General features: G+C 44.1%; 1 protein-coding gene across 2 annotated transcripts in view; it reads right to left on the bottom strand.

Annotated features, from left to right (window-relative positions):
- Positions 1-24,130, bottom strand: part of TTC39B (tetratricopeptide repeat domain 39B) — a 124,013-nt gene extending 99,883 nt beyond the window's left edge. The window contains exon 1 of one of the 2 annotated variants that reach the window (XM_032880565.1): positions 23,983-24,130. In XM_032880565.1, the coding sequence (XP_032736456.1) occupies positions 23,983-24,024 (42 nt within the window). In that variant the 5' untranslated portion in view covers positions 24,025-24,130. The remainder of the gene's footprint in view (positions 1-23,982) is intronic. The other variant, XM_032880567.1, reaches the window with a different exon arrangement.
- Positions 24,131-24,389: the final 259 nt, after the last annotated feature.

The following is a 24,389-nucleotide window of genomic DNA, read 5'->3' as shown; positions in this document are numbered from 1 at the left end:
AAGGAAAAGAAAGAAAATTTCAGCAACAAACGAAATGCCTTACCTACACATCTGTATAATGTAGAGAAATAAACTTTACATTTTAAGACATTAATTGTATCAATCCCATCATAACTGAAATGCTGACATGTTGGTTTCTAACAAGAAGCAAATAAAGGGAGCCTGGGATGCTCAGTCCCTTAATGGCCTACCTTCAACTCAGGTCATGATCCCAAGGTCCTGGGATTGAGTCCAGCATCAGGCTCCCTGCTTGGCAGGAAATCTACTTCTCCCTCTCCCTCTACCCCTTTTCTCCTGTTCATGCTCTCTCTCTCACATACTCTCGCTCTCAAATAAATAAAATCTTAAAAAAAAAAAAAAAGAAGAAGAAGCAATTAAATACGGAAACTTACTCAAACTAGCAGGAGAGGCTGCCAGAAGGAATTAGTATAGCAGATCATATAATTAGTATCTTGAATATGTTATACATTAAAAAAATTAAGAATTTAAAATTCTAAACATGTAAAAGACAAAAAACTAAAAATCTGATAAAACTAACACATTAAAAAAGAATTTGAAATAACTGCAAAGGGGGTACCACAGAGCAGATGCATTTGAGGCTGATGCAAATGTTCAAGATCTCCATTATAGTGGTGGTTAAATGGGTATACACAATTATGAAATTTAACTTGTACACTTAATATGGATGCATTTTAATGCATGCAAATTATACCTCCATAAAGTTGGTTTTTAAAAGAATTTGGAAAAAAGCTAATATAAAAAATTTCCACATAAAGTGTTAAAAATTTGGATACTGGGATACCTGGTTGGCTCAGTGGGTTAAGCCTCTGCCTTTGGCTCGGGTTGTGGTCCTAGGATCCTGGGATCGAGCCCCGCATCGGGCTCTCTGCTTGGCGGGGAGCCTGCTTCCCTTCCTCTCTCTCTGCCTGCCTCTCTGCCTGCTTGTGATCTCTGTCTGTCAAATAAATAAATAAATCTTTAAAAAAAAAATTGGATACTGATATCATAAGAAGGGTATTATAATAATGGTGTCAGTTCTGTAGCTCTCCTTACGTGCCAGGCACTGTTCTAAACACTTTTACATGTATTAACTCATTTGTTCTTTTTTTTTTCCTAAGATCGATTGATTGATTGATTGATTGATTTGACAGAGATTACAAGTAGGCAGAGAGGCAGGCAGAGAGAGAGGAGGAAGCAGGCTCCCTGCCGAGCAGAGAGCCAGATGCGCCCCGATCCCAGGACCCTGGAATCATGACCTGAGCCGAAGGCAGAGGCTTTAACCCACTGAGCCACCCAGGAGCCCCTCATCTGTTCTTCTTAACAACCCTCTGAAGTGGCTTAGTAGTACCTTCACTTTACAAATATGAAACTGGACACAGAGAAGTTAAATAACTTGCCCAAGTCACAAAGCATCTATAAGTGACAGATCCAAAGTTCTAATTCAGAATTTGTGATTTTACCCACTGTCATTAAAACCTTTAAAAGTGGGTACCTGGGTGGTTCTGCCTTCCACTCGGGTCATAATCCCAGGGTCCTGGGATCAAGTCCTGCATCAGCTCCTTACTCAGGAGGAAGTCTGCTTCTCCCTCTGCCCCCACCCTGCTCATGTGTGCACTCTTTCTCTCTCTCAAAAATAAATAAAATCTTTAAAAAAAAAAACTTTAAAACTGGGGCACCTGGGTGGCTCAGTTAATTAAGCATCTGCCTTTGGCTTAGGTCATGATCCCAGGTTCCAGGGATAGAGCCCCAGGCCAAGCCTACCCCCAACCCAGCCCATCCCCCCAACCCCCACCCCATGGGCTCCTGCTCAAGGGGAGTCTGCTTCTCCCTCTGCCTCTTCCCCCAACCTCATGCTCTCTTCTCTCACTTACTCCCGATCTCTCTAATTAAAAATGAATAAATCTGGGTGGCTCAGTCTTTAAGTGTCTGCCTTCAGCTCAGGTCGTGATCCCAGGGTGTCCCCTCTCTCACTGTATCTCTCTCTGTCAAATAAATAAATAGAATATTTTAAAAATAAAATAAAGTCTTAAAATAAAAATAAAATCTTAAATATATATATATTTTAAAATGAATAAATCTTGAAGAAAAAAAAAAACTTTAAACCTTCTTCTGACAAACAAATTTTGTAAATTCAACAAACTGTGCCATTTGACAAAATGACCTTCATCAAACCCAACCAGAGTTATGGAGATACAAATTCTCCTCACACCATATATCTCACTTCAAACTTAGGTACATGGTTATTTTGTTTTCTGAGTTCCCTCCGGGCCAAAGCCACAAGTTCCATGAGGCATACCCACTGCACCAAACTAGCACAACGCCTACACATGACACCTCACCCAAACTACTACTTGAAAGAAAAAAAGAGACAAATGAGCGGATCCAGGGATGAACGAATGCATTTTGTTACACTTCAAGCATCACTATAGATAGAAATTTTGTTCATGTGTATGTGTATGTACACACTATTTACTTAAGTCAATGTAATAGCTATTCCTTTTTTTTTTTTTTAAGATTGTATTTATTTATTTGAGAGAGAGCAAGCTAGAGAAAGAGGAAGAAGCAGTCTCCCCACAGAGCAGGGAGCCCAATGAGGGACTCTCTCCTAGGACTCTGGGATCATGACCTGGGCCAACAGTAGATGCTTAACCGACTGAGCCACCCAAGTGCACCTGGGCTATTCTGATTAATAAGCTACCAAACTGTTATGGAACACATCAAATCTCTGTCACTATGAGAATATATAAAATATTTAGCTTATTTATACAGCAAGCATTATATGCTTTGCTTTTTAAAATATTGTCTCATATAAACCAGATAGCATTGCTCTAAAAGAAGTACAATTATCATCCCAGAGCTAATAAATGGTTTATACACAGGCCTCTCTGACTCCATAGACTGAGCTCCTATCCATCATGCCAAGAAATCTGATAAGTAGTTCTAAAGTTATCTGAAAGGAAAACAGGATTTTGCTGGACAAATTAAAGCTGTGGAATTGGTACAGGAACATACATATATGTTCCTGTGCCACAGATATAGATCGATAGAGAGAGATCAATAGAATATAATAAAGAATACAAACACAAATTTCTTTATATATAGGAATTTATGATTCAGTTACATTTTTCAATTGGAGAAAGAAAAATAAATTATTTAATAAATGTTACCAAGTTAATCAGTTTTCTATTGGGACAAAAATAAAATCAAACCCATATACAAATTTTGATATAGATTAAGTATACACACATGTATACACACATAAGAGATGAATGAATGTATGGAGAATATTTTTTTTTGAAATAGGAACAATCTTTCTAAGACAAAACCCACAAAACATAAAGAAAAGAATGAAAAATTTAGTTACATGAAATTTTTAAACTTCCAAGACAAGCATATGACTAGGAGAAAATATTTAAGGCTCCTTTACCAGACAAAAAATTACTATCCATAATAAGTAAAGAAATCTCGCAGGGCAATAAGAAAGAGACAACCAAAAAGCTCAATAAAGGATGTGAAAATACAGTTCACTGAAGAAGAAATCCAACAGCCAATAAACTTGGAAATACGCACTGAAAAGGAGGGGCACCTGGGTGGCTCAGTGGGTTAAGCCTCTGCCTTCAGCTCAGGTCATGGTCTCAGGGACCTGGATCGAGCCCGCATTAGGCTCTCTGCTCAGCGGGGAGTTGCTTCTCCCTCTCTCTCTGCCTACCTCTCTGCCTACTTGTGATCTCTGTCTGTCAGATAAATAAATAAAATCTTTAAAAAAAAAAAAAAAAAGATGGGGAGGCACCTGGGTGGCTCAGTTGGTTAAGTGCCCAACTCTTGATCTCAGTTCAGGTCTTGAGCTCAGGGTCCTGAGTTCAAGACCTATGTTGGGCTTTACACTGGGGGATAGAGTCCACTTAAAAAAAAAAAAATGCACCTAAAAAGTAGTAGTATTTTGTCCATATGACTGACAAAAATGTACGAGACTGATAATGTCCATACTTGGCAGAGATGCTGGAAAGTGAACATATACCTTTGTTACAGTCTATTTAGAAGTCAGCCTTACAGTATCTATTTTAAAAATTAAATGCATATACATTGACACAGTAATAGTACTTCTAGGATTCTATGCTACTACAATATTTATATACATATACATTATGGAACATATTATTTTGGAAAAAAATTAGAAACTACCTAAATGATCTTCTATACAGAAATAGTAAATAAAAGATACAGTTACATTACCCAATTCCCTTCAGTCATTACATAAAGAATAAAGCAAAGAGTGGAAATATCTCTAAGATATATTAAACGAAAAGCCTCATCGTAGGAAAGGTGTATGTATATACTTATTAAAAACTCTACCACAGATTTCTTCTGAGAAGGAGAAGGGAGGGAATGGTAAAGGAAAGACCATGTTTTGACTTCTGCATCATTTAGATCTTTCATAATAGAATGCTTTTATGTGTTATTTGTATAACGTAAAAAAGAATGAACAATTAGAACAATATAAAAAAAGGTTAAAGTATTACTTCAAAATAAGCAGATTCAACATACCTAGGAAAAAAACTCCTGCACAGTAAAGTAACATGACTTTTCAGCTGAATTTGTTTCATATCCCAGTTACCTCCATGTCCAGGATAACCAAATAGCACTTTCAGTCCCTAGATAAGTTTTTTAAAAAACTCTTTATTTAGAAATAATTTTAAACTTAAAGACGTTACCAGAATACGAACAGTAAAAAGAACACCTATTTGCCATTTAACCAGATTCCTCTATTATTTACACTTTGCCCTGTTTACTTTATAATCTACTCTCCCCTCTCCTCCCACCTCCCTTCTCCTTCTTTTCTACCTAGCTACTTAGCTACCATTTCTCTGAACCATTTTAAAGTAAATTACATATATTGTGGCCCCTTGCCTGTGAATCTTTAGGGTATATTTCCTAAAAATAAGGATAATCTCTTATACAACCAGCATACAGTTATTCACTTCAATTAATTTAACTACCTAAAACTACTGTCCATATTCCAATTTTGTCAACTGACTCAACAATTTTCCTTTCTGGCATTTTTCCCTTATAGTACACGGTCTATGTTAACAGTCATGTCTCCTTCACCCCCTTTAATCTGGAACATTCTCACAGTCTTTGTCCTTTACGACACTGCTATTTTTGGAGTACAGTGCTCCTCTCTCTCTTTTTTTTTTTTTTGTAAATAGAATCTTCATTTAAAGTTTCTCTGAGGGGCACCTGGATGGCTCAGTCGGTTAAGTGTCTGTCTTTGGCTCAGGTCATGATCCCAGAGCCCTGGAACTGAGCCTTGCATTGGGCTCCCTGCTCCTCAGGGGAGTCTGGATCTCCCTCTGCCCCTCCCCCTGCTCTCTCTCTTTGTAAATGAATAAATAAAATCTTTTCAAAGATAAAAATAAATAAGATGAAGTTTCTCTGATGTTTCCCCATTATTAGACCCAGGTTAGGCTACTAAAAAAAGGACACCGTGTCCCTTGTCAGGTCATTTGTATCTAGAGGCACAGATGTTCATCTGCCATCACTGGTGATATTAATTTTGATCACCTGACCAACCTGTTGTCTGATATCTCCACTGCCAGTTACTATTTTGTCTTCCAGTTAATAAGGAGTTTGTGGTGAGACAGTGTCAGACCGTGTAAATAGGGGTGCTCAGGTGGCTCAGTCAGCTGAACATCCCACTCTTGGTTTTTAGCTCAGGTCATGATCTCAGTATTGTGAGATCAAGCCCAGCACTGGGCTCTGTGCTCAGGGGACGAGACTGCTTAAGATTCTCTCTCTCTATCTCTCTCTGTCCCTCCCCTCAATTATGCTTGCATGCACATGCTCTCTCTGCCCCAAATGTTTAAAAAAAAAAAAAAAAAAAAAAAGGACCATGTAAATATTCTCCTTATCCAAATTTGCCCCTAGATTCAGCACCTACAGTGCTGGTTGCCTGACTCAATCTTTTTATTTATTTATTTTTTTAAAGATTTTATTTATTCATTTGACAGACAGAGACCACAAGTAGGCAGGGAGGCAGGGAGCGAGAGAGAGGAGGAAGCAGGCTCCCCGCTGAGCAGAAAGCCCCATGCGGGGCTCAATCCCAGGACTCTGGGATCACGACCTGAGCCGAAGGCAGAGGCCTCAACCCACTGAGCCACCCAGGCGCCCTGCCTGACTCAATCTTTACTATGGTAGCTAAAGACTGATTTTCCAACTCCAGCACTCCCTCCTTCTACTGAAAGTGCAAGCCCTCCCATTTATCTACCTAGTTAGTTATTATTAATACGGGCTCAAGTTATATATATTACTTAAAATGGCTTGTACACATCACTGCCACTAATTATTTTTGTCCTCAAATTGTCCCAAATCTGGCCTAGGCAGCATTTAAACGTCTTACTCTTTATCTCCTCTGAGCATATTCTAATACTCGGAACTTGTTTGCTATGAGAATTCTGTTTTGCCAAGGAATCTTACAAGGTTAAGGCACATCTAAACTTTAGCTATAATATTCAGTTATTTTTCTGATTGTCCTAATGAAAACTGAGGTATGCAGCCACCGACTTACATACTAATGTACATTACAAAATGGACTTTATTACCATGAGAATATTAAAGGTCTGCCTGATTTGCCACCACTTGAAGCTGTTTCATTGCCAATTCTTAGCTGTTTACTCATTACTCTAAATACTTAAAGGGGAAGCTAGAGAACTGTCGGCATTTCTATCAGAATAATAGACCTCTAAACTATAAAACTAAGTCTCCTTAAATCATTTCTTTTTAATTAAGGGAGAGCTATCTATAGTGAAAACTGGCAAAAATGCACAGCCAATCTGAAAACAAAAAATTAAGAGGCTGAGAAACAGAGACAACGGAAGAAATCAATCATAACAGAGTTTTGCTTGGGTCATAACAGACATTCGAGAAAATTCAATACACTTCACGGAGAGGAGCTCCTGAGAGCCTTACAGATTTGCAGCTGTAGAGGAAGTGGACTGACTCTGGGTGAACATTAAGCTATCCAAACCAAGATACACCTGTATCTGTACAAGAGCCAGAAGGCTAAGGCCATTTTCCTGCCCCCTTCTGACCTTTTCTGCTATCAAACAAAAGTGAGGAAGCTGAGGTGATTTTTTAAGTAGGCTCCATATCTAGCATGGAGCCCACTGCAGGACTTGAACTCATGACCCTAGATCAAGACCCAAGCTGAGATCAAGAGCCAGATGCTCAACTGACTGAGCCACCCAGGCATCCTGGAAGCTGAGGTCATTTCAAAAGCAATGCTCCAGAGTCCATTTTCCAGCTTCCTGTGTATAAAAAGCAGTGGCAAACAAAGCTTCTGGATTCTGGATTCTTGATCCCTGAATGACAGCTACTGCAAAGTGCCATGAACATTTAGCTCTAGAATCTTCAGCCAAGGAGTGTAAGCACCCCCCCTTAGTGAGTCAGCTCTGGTTAGGGCTGAAGGTCATTCCTGGAGGCTCAGCCTAGAGCTCCTCCTTCAAGCCCTCTGCACAGTTTGTGAACACCTACTTCCCCTCTTAAACTTATGTTACTTAAATGACCCACAGCAGTTTCTGCTTCCTGCACTGTCAACCTGATGGAGACAGATGACACAGAGAAAATAAACAAGATGACACAGACTCTGATCATATCAAAGAGGAAATACACAGGATGCATAACAGAGAAAAGAGAGAGGCTGCTTTGAAGACAGAACCTCAGGAAAGCCGCGCTTGCAACCTGATCTTTAAAGTGAGCATGGAAAGTTAAGAAGGAGGCGGTCATGTGAAGGGCTGGTTGAAGCCTGCCAGGCTGGGGAAACACACAAGAGCACAACAGTGGGAAAGAACGGGGCACGTTCAGGAGATCTACTGGAAGATAGGGTGGGCAGAACAGCAGGTGAGCCAGAGGAAGGCAAAAGCCTGACCGCATAGACCACAGGAAGGAGCATGCATTGTATTCTCTTTTTTTTTTTTTTTTTTTTTTTTAAGATTTTATTCATTTAGGGGCACCTGGGTTGCTCAGTGGGTTAAAGCCTCTGCCTTCAGCTCAGGTCATAATCCCAGGGTCCTGGGATCAGCCCCGCATTGCACTGGGCTCTCTGCTCGGCAAGGAGCCTGCTTCCTCCTCTCTCTCTGCCTGCCTCTCTGCCTACTTGTGATCTCTGTCAAATAAATGAATAAAATCTTTTTTTTAAAGATTTTATTCATTTATTTGACAGAGAGAATGAGCACAAATAGGCAGAGCGGCAGGCAGAGAGAGCGGGGGAAGCATTGTATTCTAACCATTCTAGAAAGCCACGGAAGTCTTAAGCAAGGTAGTAACATGTAATAATGTTTGTGGGTGAGTATGAGGGCTGCAGAGGGGAGCAGGCTGCAGAAGGCGGAGGGAGCAGCAGACCAGTTAGGATGCTGTCCAAGTGGTGAAGGCATGAGAGAGTGGTGATGTGCACGGAGAGAAGGGGCCGGCCTGCAGTAAGGAGCCATGTTCTGGAGCTAGATTAGACAGGACTAGCTGACAGAAATGTGGAAGTAAAAGAAGGGGAAAGTGGGGGGAACAGAGATGGGGAATCGAGGATGAAGCACAGGGAGGGCTGGTTTGGCTGGACAATGGTGTTTTAAATTGTTCCCCCCAAAGCCTTGTGTTTGTTCTTGAAGTAATTACAAAAAGGACGATTGTCTCCACATTGCCACAATTGAAATGGAATGCTTTGTGATCTTTAATAAAGAGACAGGAGTTCATTTAAGCATGTCACATGTCCGAGAGGAGCCTAATCTTCTGTCCTGTGAAAACTGCTCCCAGGCGTGCAGACCCTAAGTGTGGACTGAGACTGGGCTTGTGTGTTTCAAAAACACACTTGCTTAAATTCAAATGTAACCTCCTCCTCTGCAAACTACAAAGGGAGGTAAGAACATGTAAGCCTTTAGAAGAAGGAAATGATTCTTTTAAGCTAGTAACTTTCCTTTTTAAAATGCCAAATATAATTAGACACATTTTTAACCGTGGAGCCTCATGTCTTAGTAAAGTCTTCTCAACTATTTATGAGATTAGAGTAGACGTACTTTATGTTTGGTGGAATTCCACAAACCTCAATGTTTTCTATTTGGAAAAGCTGTAAGAAATACTCCCCCCCCCCACCACCACACACACACGCTATTATTACTAAATCAGCAAATTGTTAGAAATGTGACCAGCTCCAGCTTCTAAAAGCATTAAGTGTATGAATAAATGGCAGTCATCCTCATTTTGTGAGTGCTCCCTATCTTCCCCTCGCCGGACTGCATGTGATATTTCACTTGGGCTCACTGTGGGAGCAGGAAACTATGGCTCCAGGTGCTTTGCCCTTGGTTACCCAGCTTGAGCCAGTTCTCCAGAAGGATATTTACCGCTGCTGGCATTTTAAAATAAAAACAAGACAAAACCTTCTCTCCCAAAACTAAATCTTCCGGATGCCTGGGTGGCTCAATGGGTGGGTATCTGCTTAGGGCTAGGGTCATGATCTCAGAGTCCTCAGATGGAGTCCCACATCAGGCTCCCTGCTCAGCAGGAAGCCGGCTTCTCCCTCTGCCTGCTGTGTGCACGCGCTCTCTCTCTCTCTCTCTCTGACAAATAAATAAATAAAATCTTTAAAAAAAAAAAAAACCCTAAATCTTCAAATTAATATCTGTAAATGAATTTTTAATTTCAAGATGTTCAATATAGCTAGTTGCTGTATTTGATACCATCTCACCATGATTCCTTCCTGCTCTATAAAATTCGACCCATTGGCAGGTAGGGCTAAAAAATGAAATCTATACATAGTTGCTATTCAAATTAATGCCTGCAACTAAGTGTGTATAGTACAGTGGACACTGGGTGTGGGGTGCCAAGGCCGCACCCAGCACCCCTGTGGGGTAGGTATTAGAATCCCCCTTTGACTGAAGAGAAACTGAAGCTCACAGAGTATCAGATTAAGTAACTTGCCCAAGGTCACACTGCCAGCCAGCAGCAGAACCCTCTCGGCAGAACCCTCTCGGATGGGGTCTGCTAACCCACAAGCCCACCTATATTCTTTCCCCTCTCTCTCACATGCCTTCCAAAACAGATCTGAAATTCATGGACACCTAAAAAGAGCCTGATTTCATTTGACTCTTTGTCCCACTTGAGACTTCAGCTATGGAGCCTGTCCCTTTTATTCAACTGCTAAATGGCTTAGAAATGCAACTGCTCGTTCATTCCTCTAGCAGGAGCTAAATGCATTGGATAAATAGCATCTGCCTTGGGGAATGAACTAGAAAATCAGGAAAAACTACACATCTGCTTTCCTGCAAACAGGACAAATTCGTCATTTGGAAAGGGGTAATTCATGCAGCCCTCAAACCTCTCTTCTGATGATGTCACAGTGTAAAAGCCTAGTCAAGTGCTGACCAAAATGTACACTTTTAGGGGTGCCTGGGTGGCTCAGTTGGTTAAGTGTCTGCCTTCAGCCCAGTTCATGATCCTGGAGTCCTGGGATGGAGCCCTGAGTCCCATATTGGGCTCCCTGCTCAGCAGTAAATCTGCTTCTCCCTGAGCCTCTGCCCCTCTCCCTAGCTTGTTCCCTCTCTCTCTTTCTCTCTCTCTTTCTAAAATAAATAAAATCTTTAAAAAAAAAAATGCACCCGGTTCTCCAGTCCTGTTTTTTGATGCCTAACATTTTTGCATTATCCCTATCATACATTCTGGCATCTCGTTTTTATTTCTGCCTGAGAAATTTTATTTTCTTCTGGTGATTTTAAACTATTCAATTATTTTAAGTGTTAAAAGTGTATGAATGTGAGAGCAAATGGGTACAAGGAATTTTTATGGGGTGATGGAAATGTTCTTAAACTGGATTGTGGAGGGGGGCAAAATGGATGAAGGGGGTCAAAAGGTACATACTTCCAATAAAAAAAAAATTAGTCCTGGGGATGTGAAGTACAGCATGGTGACTATGGCTAGTAACAATATATTCCATATTTGAAAGTTGCTAAGAAGGTAGATCTTAAAGGTTCTCAAAGCAAGAAAAAAAATGTCACTAATAAATGGTGACAGATGTTAACCAGGTTGGTTGTGGCGATCATTCTGCAATATTACGCATATCAAATCATTATGCTGTATACTTAAAACGAATATAAATATTTATGTTAATTATACCTCGATTCCAAAAAAAACTGGATGGTGGTGATGTGTGCACAATTCTGTAAATTTACTAACAATCACTGAATTGCGCACTTAAAAGGAGTCAGTTTTATGGTATGTATTTACACCTCAATAAGGCTATTTTGTTTTTCAAGTGCATTGAAATCAGGCCAATAGATTGTGGAGGCAAATTCTCCTTCCTGGTTAAGATAAAAATACCGCATTGTTAGAAATCCCTAAAGGGAGTTCCTTTTTTCTCTCCACTGGAAAGAAAAACCACGCTTTCCTTTTGGAACAAAGGGATGGCTCAGTCCCATCCCTGCTAGGTGTCACGGCATGTGTACCAAAAAAGAGGTATTTCTCCTTCTGGCCCCCAAAAATGCTACATAGTTATTGAGCACCTGGTGGGGAGGGAAGGAGGAAATAGCTAGAAAGGCTGGAGGAGAGGTGCCCACAGGTCTTAACCAATAAAGAACTGGCCAGGTGAGGGAACAGCATCTTTAAAGCAGGGACTGACCTTTTGGGAGGTGGGTAGTGCAGGGGGAGATACAGGCACTTTCATACCATTAATCTTATTGGGAAAGCAAACTTCTGGGAGCCACTCCAGACCTACTCAACAGGACTAGTTTGGAGGGGCCTAGGAATGTGCATCTTAATGAGTCACCCATTCCCCTAACCTGGGGATCTATGTGCACTATGTGAGAACCGTGAACTAGGTCCTAAGGAAGGCCCTATATACCATGCTAAGGGGTCTGCATAATACCTCAACGGCAATGAAAAGCTGTGAACAGATTTGAAACAGGACTTGAACCTTAGGAAGAGCAGGCTGGCATGGCACATTGCCATGGGGTTGAGCAAGCACCCTAGAACCTCCTCCAGGGCCAGGAGTGCGCACACACTGTCACCTCCTTTACTTTTTAACCTCTTACGCTAAGTAACTGAACACAATCACACCTTTTACAAGTCAGTCTCCTGTTAACATCGAGGTGCTACATGAAAACTGCACAGAATGTTATGACATTCACTAATATTAAAGAGGGGACTGCCCCGCACAGCAAAATGCTTGGAAAAACCGAAGGTTACGTACCATTTATGCGTTGATGGGGAAATGCCATTTTCAAAATATAACTGATACTGCCAAACGCCTTCCTGACAAATATTAACACGGTTCTGCACTGAACCCCTGCTGACCACTCTCTTCTGTGGTAAGTGGTTTCTGCTCCCGCCTCAGGAAAGGAAAGTGTGAAGACTATTAACTCCAGAATTGAGCCAGCTGGAGTCTTGGGATTAGTCTGAGAGCTAACAGCATCTATCCTAAAGGGATCCACCTGCTGGACGGAAGTTGCCCTGGAGCCTGGAGAGGCTGACCTTCACATAGTCAGTTCCTCATCCCGTTGGGAGAACAATGTCAAGCATCCACCTGTGTGGTCTCAAACAGGATGGAGCCAAGAGCCAAATTTTGCGCCCCAAAAGCGAAGCACTTTATAGGGCTTTACTCCCCACAATAGCCCATTGAAGTAGGTTCTGTTCTCTTCACTTTACAGATGAAACTGAAACTTAATTTATCCAAGGTTGTACATGGAGGAACAGGGGTTCAAAGCCATGTCCGTCTAACTCTAGAATTTGTACCATACCACCTCATGGGATGTGTCAAACAGATTTCTATTTTTTTGTAATTTTTGATGCCTATATGAGTATTAAGGAAATAAGCAATTTTTTAAAAAGATTTTATTTATTTATTTGACAGAGGGATAGAAAGCACAAGTAGGCAGAGCGGCAGGCAGAAGGAGAGGGAGAGGCAGGCTCCCCACTCAGCAGGGAGCCCGATGCGGGACTCGATCCCAGGACCCCGGGATCATAACCTGAGCCAAAGGCAGCTGCCTAACCAACTAAGCCAGCCAGGCACCCCAAGGAAATAAGCACATTGAATTCAGAAGGCTTACAACACGTTATAAACAAACTTACACATAGCCCTAAAATCGTCCAGCACAAGGGTCAGCAACTGTTTTCCATAAAGAATTGGTAAATACTGGGAAGCCTGGGTGGCTCAGTGGGATAAGCGTCTGCCTGCTGCTCCCCCTACTTGTGCTCTCTCCTCTCTCTCTGACAAATAAATAAATAATATCTTTAAAAAAAAAAAAAAAAGAGTTGATAAATATTTAGGCCCTGTGGGCCATATAGTCTGTGTCCCAACTACTCAGCTCCACAGTTAGAGCGTGAAAGCAGTCACAGGTAACACCTAAATAAACAGGCATGGCTGTCTGTTTATTGTCTGTCCCAATAAAAACTTTACTTGTGGGGCATCTGGGTGGCACAATTGGTTAAGTGTCTGACTGTTTATTTTGGCTCAGGTCATGATCTCAGGGATATGGGATTGAGCCTTAAGTCAGGCTCCACACTCAGTGGAGAGTCTGCTTGGGATTCTCTCTCCCTCTCCCTCTGCCCCTCCACGTTCTTTCTCTCACTCTTAATCTCTCTGTTCCTCTAAAACAAAACAACAACAACAACAACAACTTTATTTATAAAAACAGGCAGGAAGGGGGCAGAATGCATTTGTCCTTCTGACAAAGTCTACCACCCCCCACCCCAACCTCTGCATCCAACTGAATGCAGAGTTAGAGCACTTGACTTCTAATGCCAATTCTGTGCCCAAGGGAGTTGAGTAACCCTGGGCCAGTCACTGCCTTTTTCTCAGACATGTGCTTACAGAGAATTTCCTTCTCAATTGGCTGCAAAAATAAGGCAAAACTATAGTTGAACACACTAAAACATTTGCTGCAGATTCTTCATCAAACCCATAAATAATAAGCAGTGGCAGCAAGATCTTAAGGTAAAAGCAGATGGAAAAAAAGAACTGCCATTTTTGGAGCAATTCTGTATGCCAAGGGCTTTGTCAAGTAGACTCTTATTTCATCCTCATCAGCAGCCTTACAGGGCAGATATCATTATTCCCGTTTTATAAACGAAGAGCATCAGACAGGTTCAACAGCACGCCGGGTCACACAGCAAATGGGAAGCCAGGATCTGAACCCAAGCTGGCCCTCTTCAGAAGCTCAATACCGCTCTGCACAGGGAACGGCTGCTCTTGGGCAATGAGCACCCGTCAATGATTCTGCACAGATGATGAATCCTGAGTGCTTCCGGGAGAGGTTTTGGAGTCAGGCCCCACTCCCCTCTCTTCAGGAATCTCCCACTCAGTCATCTGTCCTACCCACCTCCTTTTGAACCGGTCACACCCCATTTGGCCTGACAAACAACGCGAGAATCTGAGGTTTGTTTCCTTTAGTTCTGAATAGAAGGACCTGTGGCTGATGAACTGAAAAGAGACCAGGACCCCCAGAACTGGGGCAGAGTGGTCTAGGGAAGCGGGGAAGGAGAAAAGGACTAAGGAGACCCCCAGAGAAACCCGGACTGGTCCCGCTGACCACACCAGAGTGGTGGGTCATGTGGTTCTGCATCTCAGAACTTTGTAAGAATCTATGTGATGAAACATAAGCCTAAGGAATTACTGAGGCTCGTCTGACTTGTCTGCCTCCTTAACCACTGCATTGCAGTTGACAGACATTAGTTTAAAATTTCAGAAATGAGGGGCGCCTGGGTGGCTCAGTGGGTTAAGCCTCTGCCTTCAGCTCAGGTCATGATCTCAGGGTCTTGGGATCGAGCCCCGCATCAGGCTCTCTGCTCAGCAGTGAGCCTGCTTCCTCCTCTCTCTGCCTGCCTCTCTACCTACTTGTGATCTCTCTCTCTCTCTCTGTCAAATAAATAAATAAAATCTTTAAAAAAAAAAAAAAAAAAAGATTTGTTAAAAAATTTCAGAAATGAGTTGGGAAAGGAGAAAGGGAAACTAAAACAGGATCATAGAATCATCATTACTTCCTTTACCGGAAGGGAGAGAGAGACAGACAGAGAAAGAGAAAGAGAGAAAAAGAGAGGGGAAGGAAGGAAGGAAGGAAGGAAGGAAGGAAGGAAGGAAAAAAAAGAGAAGGAAAGACCTTCCCCAAATACAAAAGGATACATGTGTCAAAAAAGAAATTAGAAAAAAACCAAAGCCAGGCTCCTTAGCTGAGCACCGAAGGTCTATCAGAACCTGCTACCTATGACTCCCTTACCTCAGCCACAGCTCTCGCACACCCTCTGCTTCGGCATAATGGCCTCCGTCATGCTTCGTCCATGCCCGAGCATGTTTCCTCTGCTGCTCCCTCTGCTTGAAGGAATAAAGGTGTGATCCATTCCACTGCCTCCTGCTGAAATCCACCCCCACCATCCAGATCAAAAGCCACTGTCTAGATCACAGATGTCAAAGTTCAAAAGAACCCCAGAAACAGATGGTCAGTGCCCACTCTTTCCATTACCCATGAGGAAACCGAAGCCCAAAAGGCTTAAGGGACTTGCTCTAAGTCACACAGCTGGGTAGCGCTAAATCACACAAAAACTTGGTCAGGAAGCCGAGTCAGCTGACTTGCGGGTGGGGGCATACCATCCCCACGTTGTCCTGATGACTGTCCCGATGACTGCTCCTTCCTAGGAGCGCCAGGGTGCTTATGCTGTCTGGACTCCCCCCTCCTTCAGGTCAGAGTTGTGTGCATCTGGTCTGTATTGTGCCCATCGAGTTATCCCACTGCTTAGCTACCCTAGCATACGGTCGGCCTCCAGTGAGCTGTAACAGTCATTGGACAAACAAAACACTGGAACACTACCTGCCTCCCCACCTTGGGTCCCGTGTCCCTCCCATCAGCCTGCATACACTGCCAGAGAAAGGCCCCAGCCACGGGCTGATCTCTCCACACCTCTCCTCAGCGTAAACCCTTAAGTGCACACATGGCAGACTCAGACGACCCTTCCTACCCTTCCAGACTCGTTCCCTGACACCCAGAGCACCACCAACTCCCCCCCACCTCTATATTTTATGCCACCGTTCCCTCTCCTTGGGACACACTTCAAGAGTTCCCCTCGCTCCCAACTTCTCTCCTACACAGCCAACCCCTATTCATCCTGTAAGATCCAGATTTTCTGAGAAGTGGCCTCCTCCAGGAAACCATACCTGACTACCAATCCCCTCCTTCAGATGCAGTGTCCCCCTCTGTGTTCCCAAAACACCCTGGTCTCCCTCCTCTACGGTTCTCAGCACCAAGTATTACGTCCATTTGTCCACACACCAGCTCCCATTCCCCACTAGATCGTAACTTAGAGCTGGAGCTGTGTTTGCCCCTACAGAACCTAACACAATATCCAACACATTAAATTAGACTGAATAATTCTTATTTACTAGTTGCAATCAGACCCAACAAATACATGTATGTGGCATTATTTCATTAAAATACTTTGGGGGCAGCTGGGCGGCCCAGTCAGGTGTCTACTTTGGGCTCAGGTCATGATCCCAGGGTCCTGGGATCAAGTCCTGCGTCAGGCTCCCTGTTCGGTGGGGAGCCTGCTTCTCCCTCTCCCTCTGCCCCTCTGTCTGCTTGTGCTCTCTCGCTCTCTCCTTCTCTCTCAAATAAATAAATAAAAATCTTAAAAAATAAAATATTTTAAAATATGTAGGAGATATAGATGTGTGTGTGTGTGTGTGTGTGTGTGTGTGTACATACACACACACATGTCAGCATAATATCAGCCTTACCAAGGGGACACGTCCACAGATCTCGGCAAAGAAGCACTTACTACATACCGTGTCACGAACTGCCAGGCATCCAACACCCGAAAAATACCTTTGGAGAGGTGTGATGCCTGAACCAACACAGCCAACTGGCGAGGGTGTATGACCAATATCCACTAAGCATGTGAGTGGAAGAAGAGCTCCCACACAGTCAGGCACCAGCAGAAAGCTCTCCCCAGGAAGCCTCATGAGCCCCCGCGCAGTCTCCATGTATTCATCTTCTGGAAAGTGAGCACACAGTGACTCCAGAAGACCACCTTCTCACGTGGGAAGGCCACTGGGGCCCCTAAGACTTGGGGCTGGGGAGATGTCAACAGACGGTTAGGTGGAAACCATGAGCGTCACAGAATTCAGGGTATCAGATTCACACGGTGGATAATTAGTAACAGCACCCCTGGGCACGGAACTAAGATAAGAAGGCAAATAGCTAACGCCAGGAAGATCTGAGATCTGCCTCGAAAGAGAGCATACCGCTGCTACTGGACTTGAAAGGAAGGAAGAGGGTATCCAAGTACGAAGGGAAGAGGAAGAGAAACTGAAGGCAAGCTTCCCTGAGAAGGTGGCATTCCGAGGATAGATGGCATCTCAGGAGACTCAAGAATGACCATCTCAGGAAAACTACCTGTTGGTTAACCTGAGCAGGAGTGAGAGGCTGATGGTATTCACTGATGCTATTTTTTTTCCTCCCACTGACCTGCGGAACCAATTTACAAACAAGCTTTCTTAACCCGGCCCAAACTCATGCCTTTATAAACAGAGCGTGTTCCCCTTGGTAAGGGAAGTCACAGTGAGCCACGAAGGGGAGCATATTGCATGTGAGGTCCTCCCCCACCCTCTGCACCTACTCCTCCTGTGTTAGCACCACACCCAGCCACACAAGGAACCCAGAATTATTACTAAGCAGCTCCCCACCCCTCCCCATCCACCAACCCTCCAACTGGGAAAAAGGCCCCCAAGTCCATCCTCCTCCAAGTCCTCCCTCACGTCGAGCCTCTTCTCTGGAAGGCTGCAGCCTCTGCCCCACTTCAGTCCTCACCGCCTCCCACATTAACTGTTGCAACAGCCACTTGCCCTTCCTGCTGCCACCTCCACAATCTGGCTGCATCAACCTCATCACATTTATCTTCCTAAAATTAATAACCTTACCCCACTTGCCTAGCTAAAAACCCTCCCAAATTGCCATTTTTTAGGAGATTTAACCCAAACTCCTTAGCATGATGTTCCAGACCCTGTGCCACATGATCCAAGCTGGACTTTGCAGTCTCAGCCTTCACCGGCCCTCCCTTCCTGCTGACTCCAGGTGTGCTCTCATCCTCACCCACCTCAACTTCCACCAAGCCTGTGCTCTGTCCAGCACAAGCCTGCTCACCATTCAAATATCACCTCTTCCTTAAAGTCCCCGCCAGCCCCTAAACTAGGGTGACATCTTTGTGTTGCACCCGTTGTCCTAGGGTAATTACTGAAAGCATCCATTTACTCTCATATGGGCCAGCTATGGATGATAAATTACACGGCCCTTCTACCTAAAACCTACTTTGACCCAAAGATAGAACTAGTTACTTGTATAACTGGATCTTTTGCTAGAGTGTATGTTCCTCAAGGGCAGTTATGCTGTCTTATCTTAGTGTGCACTGAGTGTGTACTTCCAGCATCTACGGACTGTTAGCACCTGTCAGGCGCTCAATGAACTGTGGTGGAATGAAAGAACAAATCTGATTCTTAAAAAAATGGTAGCAATCAGGACGCCTGGGTGGCTCAGTCAGTTGAGCGTCTGCCTTCAGCTCAGGTCATGATCCCAGGCTCCTGGTATCAAGTCCCGAGTTGGCTCCCTGCTCACCAGAAAGCATGCTTCTCCCTCTCCCTCTGCCCCTCTGCCTGCTTGTGCTTGCTTGCCTGCTCGTGCTCTCTCGCACTCTCTCTCGTCAAATAAATAAATAAATAAATTTTTAAAAAATAAATTACAGCAATCAATCTTATCTAAACTTCATCTTAAATTCCAATGGATAAATTTTCTAAATTAGAATTAGATCGGGGGTGCCTGATTTCAGTTCAGGTCATGATCTCAGGGTCCTAGGATTGAGACCAAGTCGGGCTCCCATGCTCAGCAGGGCAGCAGGGCATCTGCTTGTCCCTTTTGCTCTCCCTCTGCCCCCCCCACCCCCCAGCCACCTGTTGCCCTGTCCCTGCTTGTGTGTGCTTGCACACACTTGCACTCTCTCTCTCTCAAATAAATAAAATCTTTTAAAGAAAAAATTAGATCTAGGGACACCTGCGTGGTTCAGTCATTAAGCATCTGCCTCCAGCTCAGGTCATGATGCCAGGATTCTGGAATCGAGCCCTGCATCGGGCTCCCTCCTAGGCAGAAAGTCTGCTTCTTCCTCTCCCGCTTCCTCTGCTTATGTTCCCTCTCTCGCTGTCTCTATCAAATAAATAAATAAAATCTTTTAAAAAAAAATAGATCTAAGAAGAATCCACAGCCAAAAAAATTAAATTAAAATTATAAAAATTTTTAAACCCTGGGCCAAAAAGGCAGACCATGAAAGCATCTGCCACATGAGGTATTTCTTTCTCCAACTCAGTGTTTCTCAACTTTTTTCATTATTGCCCTCTAAGGAGCCTTATTAGACATTTTTCCCTAACCACACCCACCATGAAATTTTAAAAGCACTGAGAGATATATATGTGCTCTATACATTAAAAGGGCAAGCTTAGGGGCTCCTGGGTGGCTCAGTGGGTTAAGCCTCTGCCTTCGGCTCTGGTCATGATCCCAGTGTCCTGGGATCGCGCCCCGCATCGGGCTCTCTGCTCAGTGGGGAGCCTGCTTCCCCCTCTCTCTCTGCCTGCCTCTCTGCCTACTTGTGATCTCTCTGTGTCAAGTAAATAAAATCTTTTAAAAAAATAATAAAAATAAATAATATTTTATTTATAATAAATAATAAAAATAAATAAAAGGGTAAGCTTAAAGTTTATTCTTTTTATTCAATAATGATTTGGAATAACAATAAATATTTTAAGTTAAATTAAAAAATTTTAAACTACTACCATTTAACTTTATATCTGCTGAGTAGCTTTTAATGTAATGTATCAAATTACACAGGCAACTTTCCCATTTCTACATAACAACAACAATGTAACCAAATTTTTTTTTTTTTAAGATTTTATTCACTTATTTGACAGAGAGAGATTACAAGCAGGCAGAGAGGCAGGCAGAGAGAGAGGAGGAAGCAGGCTCCCCGCTGAGCAGAGAGCCCCTTGCGGGGCTCCATCCCAGGACCCTGAGATCATTACCTGAGCCGAAGGCAGTGGTTCAACCCACTGAGCCACCCAGGCGCCCCTGTAACCAAATTTTTAAAAGTCATTCAACACTGCTATTTTTCCAGCAAAGGTAAAACAACTGAAAAATTATCTTCTTAAAAGTTATATTTTAGAGACGCCTAGGTGGCTCATTCGATTAGGCATCCAACTCTTGATCTCAGCTCCCCACGCTGGGTTCAAAAAAATTCTTATTTTTTTAAAAAGTTATTTTTGGGGGTGCCTGGCTAGCTCAGTTGGGAGAGCATGCAACTCTTGATCTGGTGGTTGTGAGTTCATGCCCCACATGAGATGTAGAAATTACATAGATAAATAAATAAAAATTTTAAAAAAGTTAATTTTAGTGAACTTAACTTTTGTTTCATATGAGAACACAATTTTTAACTTAAATAGCTGCTAGATATTCACATCCTATCGATATTTTCTCTTTTCCGTACTTAACTGTACGTGGACTGAATAATAGGATTAAATAATAAAATATAAACTATTCCTATTTAATTCTCAAATACCAAGTCACACACAAAAACACTCAGGGCCAAACAAAAGCAACATCCAAAAGGCAGGCAACGGGCAGCCTGCACATATGAGGAGGTCACCAAGAAAGAGAGGACTTCAAGATCCAGTAACTGATAGGAAGTCCTTCAATCCTAGCCATCTATTTGCCCTAGACCTATAGTATTGACCTTGCATACATTGTGCATATCTCCCAAGAACCCGATGTCAACAGTGCATACATAATCCCCTAGAAAACTCAATGAGAGAAATTTTAATGTTAATAAGATATTGTTGACCAAGCTCTGAAGGGCTACAAAATCACTGCAGTATCTAAGATGTTTCTGCCTCACTCCCTTGCCACCCCTGAGGTTGCAAGCCCTACCTTCTATGTTCCCACATGTATCCTCCTAGCAACTAAACAGGAAAAAAATAAAAACAAAACAACAACAAACACCAGTTGACCCAGGAAAGCACCCCTTCTACCAGCTACTGTGACAGCTCCTCTACGACTCTCATGTCCTTAGAAACTCTGAAGAGAAGGAACTGCCATAGAATTAGCTTTTCTCCCAAAAAGAAGCCCCCCCAAAAAGCACAGACTTCTAGAACTGGAAGAGCACTTAGGGCTCATCCAGCCTCTCCTTCTTCAGATGAGGAAACTTAAGAGAACCCTAAGAGAATGAGAGACTTGCTCAATTAAATCACTAGTGATAGACAGAGACCTGCTCTGTCAGGTTCACTGCTCTACCTGCAGGCAGGTGTTTGCACACGCCATGAATAAATGGCTACTAGACAAACTAGTGACAGAACGCCTGGTTCATTTAATCCCTAGTCTACTACTTTTCCAGCTAACACTGCTTTGTCACTTCTACTTCCCTAGCATATAAAATAAGGCCACAAAGACCATCAAGTGTATACTAAGTGTTTATAAAGTTCCCCAGCTGAAATAAGCCATTTTAGACTCACATGCCCAGTGAAACCGACAAACTGGGTCTTGTTCACTCAAGGTGCAGTGCTTCAGCCCACTGAAAGATTACGGACTTTCTACAAATAAGTCAAGAGTACCCAGTCCACAGTGCAGTACATGGTACTTGCTTACCCTGCCTTGGGCTCTCCTCTAGAGTTCTTGTACACGTGTCGTATCTCCTTACCTAGCCAGAGAATCCTAGAGAGCTAAAACCATGTCTTCTCTTTCTAAAACACCTACAAAGAGCAAATGTTTCAGCACAGAGCAAATGTTCAATAAATGTTTGTGAAATTTCTACCAATAGAAATGGCATACCATGGAGGGACAAAAGAGAATTTGGCATGAACAAAATATTCTGTTTGTACTTTGCTCATCTCCTAGGACCAATGCAGTACCTTACATGTAACAGGAACCTAACAGTTACTGAATTTAATAAATGAAAGATATAGCAAACACTAAGAAGTCATTAAGCAACATCACTTATGCTTCTATTCATTCACTCAGCGAATGAATATTTACCAAGAATCTGCGTGCCAAGCTCTCTGCTGTTTAAAACCTAACTTGCTCCACAGACCTAGAGTCCTTCTCCCTAGCTAATGCCTCTCAATGCTTCAGCTCATCTTGCAGACAGTGGGTATGGCTAGGGTGGCCATAGGTCTGAATATGCTTAGGACAGTCCCAGTTTACATCTATTGTCCAAGCATTAATTATTCATAGCAACCCCTTTCTCACTCAACAATGCCCTGACATTATATAGCCCTAAGAGTGCCAAATCTTTTTAGACAAGCAGACTAGGGATTCAAAAATTTTAATCCACATTTACTATGTACTGCCAGTCTTGTTTCCTCCTTTGTAATACCAGCATAACACTGATTAAACTAACTGATTGTACACAGGGAAGCAGCTGGGCACGGGCTGGAACATCAAACTGAAATCATACCGTAGAGAGCCTTGCATGCCTGACATATAAATACTTAATTTAATATACAACAGACAGCCATAAAAACTTTTGAGGAAAGGAGGGTATGTACAGTCAAAGCACGATTAGTTTTTCTACCTCGATTATAGAAAAGAACTAAGACAGGAAGAAAGAAAAAGAGAAGCCTCCAGGCCATACCAAAGGACAGGCGAAAGTTATAAATAAAGAATGGTTGCCATGGATGAAAATAGCAACAAATACGCTATTTCATCATTTGCCTTCACGTGTAGTGTAAAAGTTTCAACAATAAAAAGATGCAACTTAGCAAGCTCAAGTTCATTGGTTTGTGGTGTTGGGGTCCTCATTGCAAGGGACGGGCTGTAAGGTTTTAAACGGCCTGACTTGCCCTCTTGCCTGTCAATCGAGTAAAGGAGCTGTCGTTTGGTTTCTGTTTCGCTTTTATTTTAAGGGCTACATTGAAAAGACAGTATTCGTTGTCAGGAGTTTCCCAACATTAAAGAGATGGACAGAAATCTTAACCCGCCTCCTCTAGATCTTCCACTATTGCATCATTTGAAACTAAACCACCTCCAGCAGCGACTTGTAAAATTCAAGTCAGGTAAAATGGCAGCAGCAGCAACTGTGGGTGCTGCGGCGGCTGCTCCTGGGGCCGGCCTCAACTTCCAGCGCAAGAGGGAGCGTCTCTCCCGAGCTGCCAAGTGCTGAAAGGAACAGTCAATAAATCAACAGGTCCAGCGCGCGCTCCCGAGGGTGCTCAGACCCCGCGCGCCGGCCGCTGGAGGAAGTGACTAATTACTTAAATGCAGTTGAGAAGTCAGGAAGCCGGAGTCGGTTCTCCAAGCGCCTCCCCCCACCTCCGTCCACCACCGACACTGCGGACCTGCGTGAGAAAGGCCTGTGCCCTGCGGACGGAGGAGAAAGCACCAATTCCCGGGCTGCTGCTCCAGTCCCCCAGCTCTCCAGCCCGCTCGGGCAGCCCCTGCCCCGCCCGCTCGTGCAGACACCCCGGCTAGCCCCCTCCTGTCACCAACTGTAAGCCCTTCGGTTCAGCCACCTGGAAACTTCCATAGAAGTGACACACCGCAGAGGGCCAGTGTCGGGACCTCAGGGTCAGACCTCAAAAAGCCCGGCTCTCCTGAAGAAGCTCAGAACAGCGCAGTGCTCCGTCCCGCGCTCCCGCGCGCTCGCACCCATCCACCCGCAGCCCCGACGTGGTGTCTTCTATCGCCACTACCCCACGGCGGCGGCGCCCCGAACCTCCGCAGCGCCTCCGCTCCGAGCGCCCTTCACGCTCGCGTCGGGACAGACCTCCCGGGCCGGGTGCCCCCACCCGCAGCCCCTGCCCTTGCCCCTTCCTCCGAGGGGAGGCTGCCTGTCCCGAACTGGGGACCAAGGGGGCGGGACCTTGGCCGTCCCTGATCGGCTCGCTCATCCCTCCGGGACTCCAGAGACAGTGCCCGCACCCCCACCAGCCAGTACCTCGTCCGCCTCCAGGTCGGCTCCGTTGCCTACGAGCGCCATGTTCCTCCTCAGACTGCCGCCACCCAAAAACCAAACAGGGAGCTCAGGACCGGCTCCGTTTCTCGGCTACCGGCTCTGCCCAGCGCCAGTGAGAGAGGAAGGAGGCGGCCCCGCGCTCCGGCCGGGGCCGGGGCGGGGCCAGCGCGCAGCAGAGCGAGTGCTTTCCCCGCCCCCGGCGCCCGCGGACCCGCAGAGCATCCATTTCCCCAGCGGGCGCGTAGCTGCCCGCCTGGCCGCAAGCTCCACCCCCCCGCCGGCCTCGCCCCGCCCTCCCACGCGGCTCAAACTGAAGAGCCAACCAGGTTCCCGCAACGCGTCTCAGTCCCCAGCCGGCATCTGCCTCGGACCCCCATGTGGGCGGGGTC

Source organism: Lontra canadensis, unplaced genomic scaffold (genome assembly GCF_010015895.1).
Source record: "Lontra canadensis isolate GAN:19392208 unplaced genomic scaffold, GSC_riverotter_1.0 scaffold70, whole genome shotgun sequence".
Classification (NCBI taxonomy): Eukaryota; Metazoa; Chordata; class Mammalia; order Carnivora; family Mustelidae; genus Lontra; species Lontra canadensis.
This window is presented reverse-complemented; position numbering and strand designations above follow the sequence as displayed.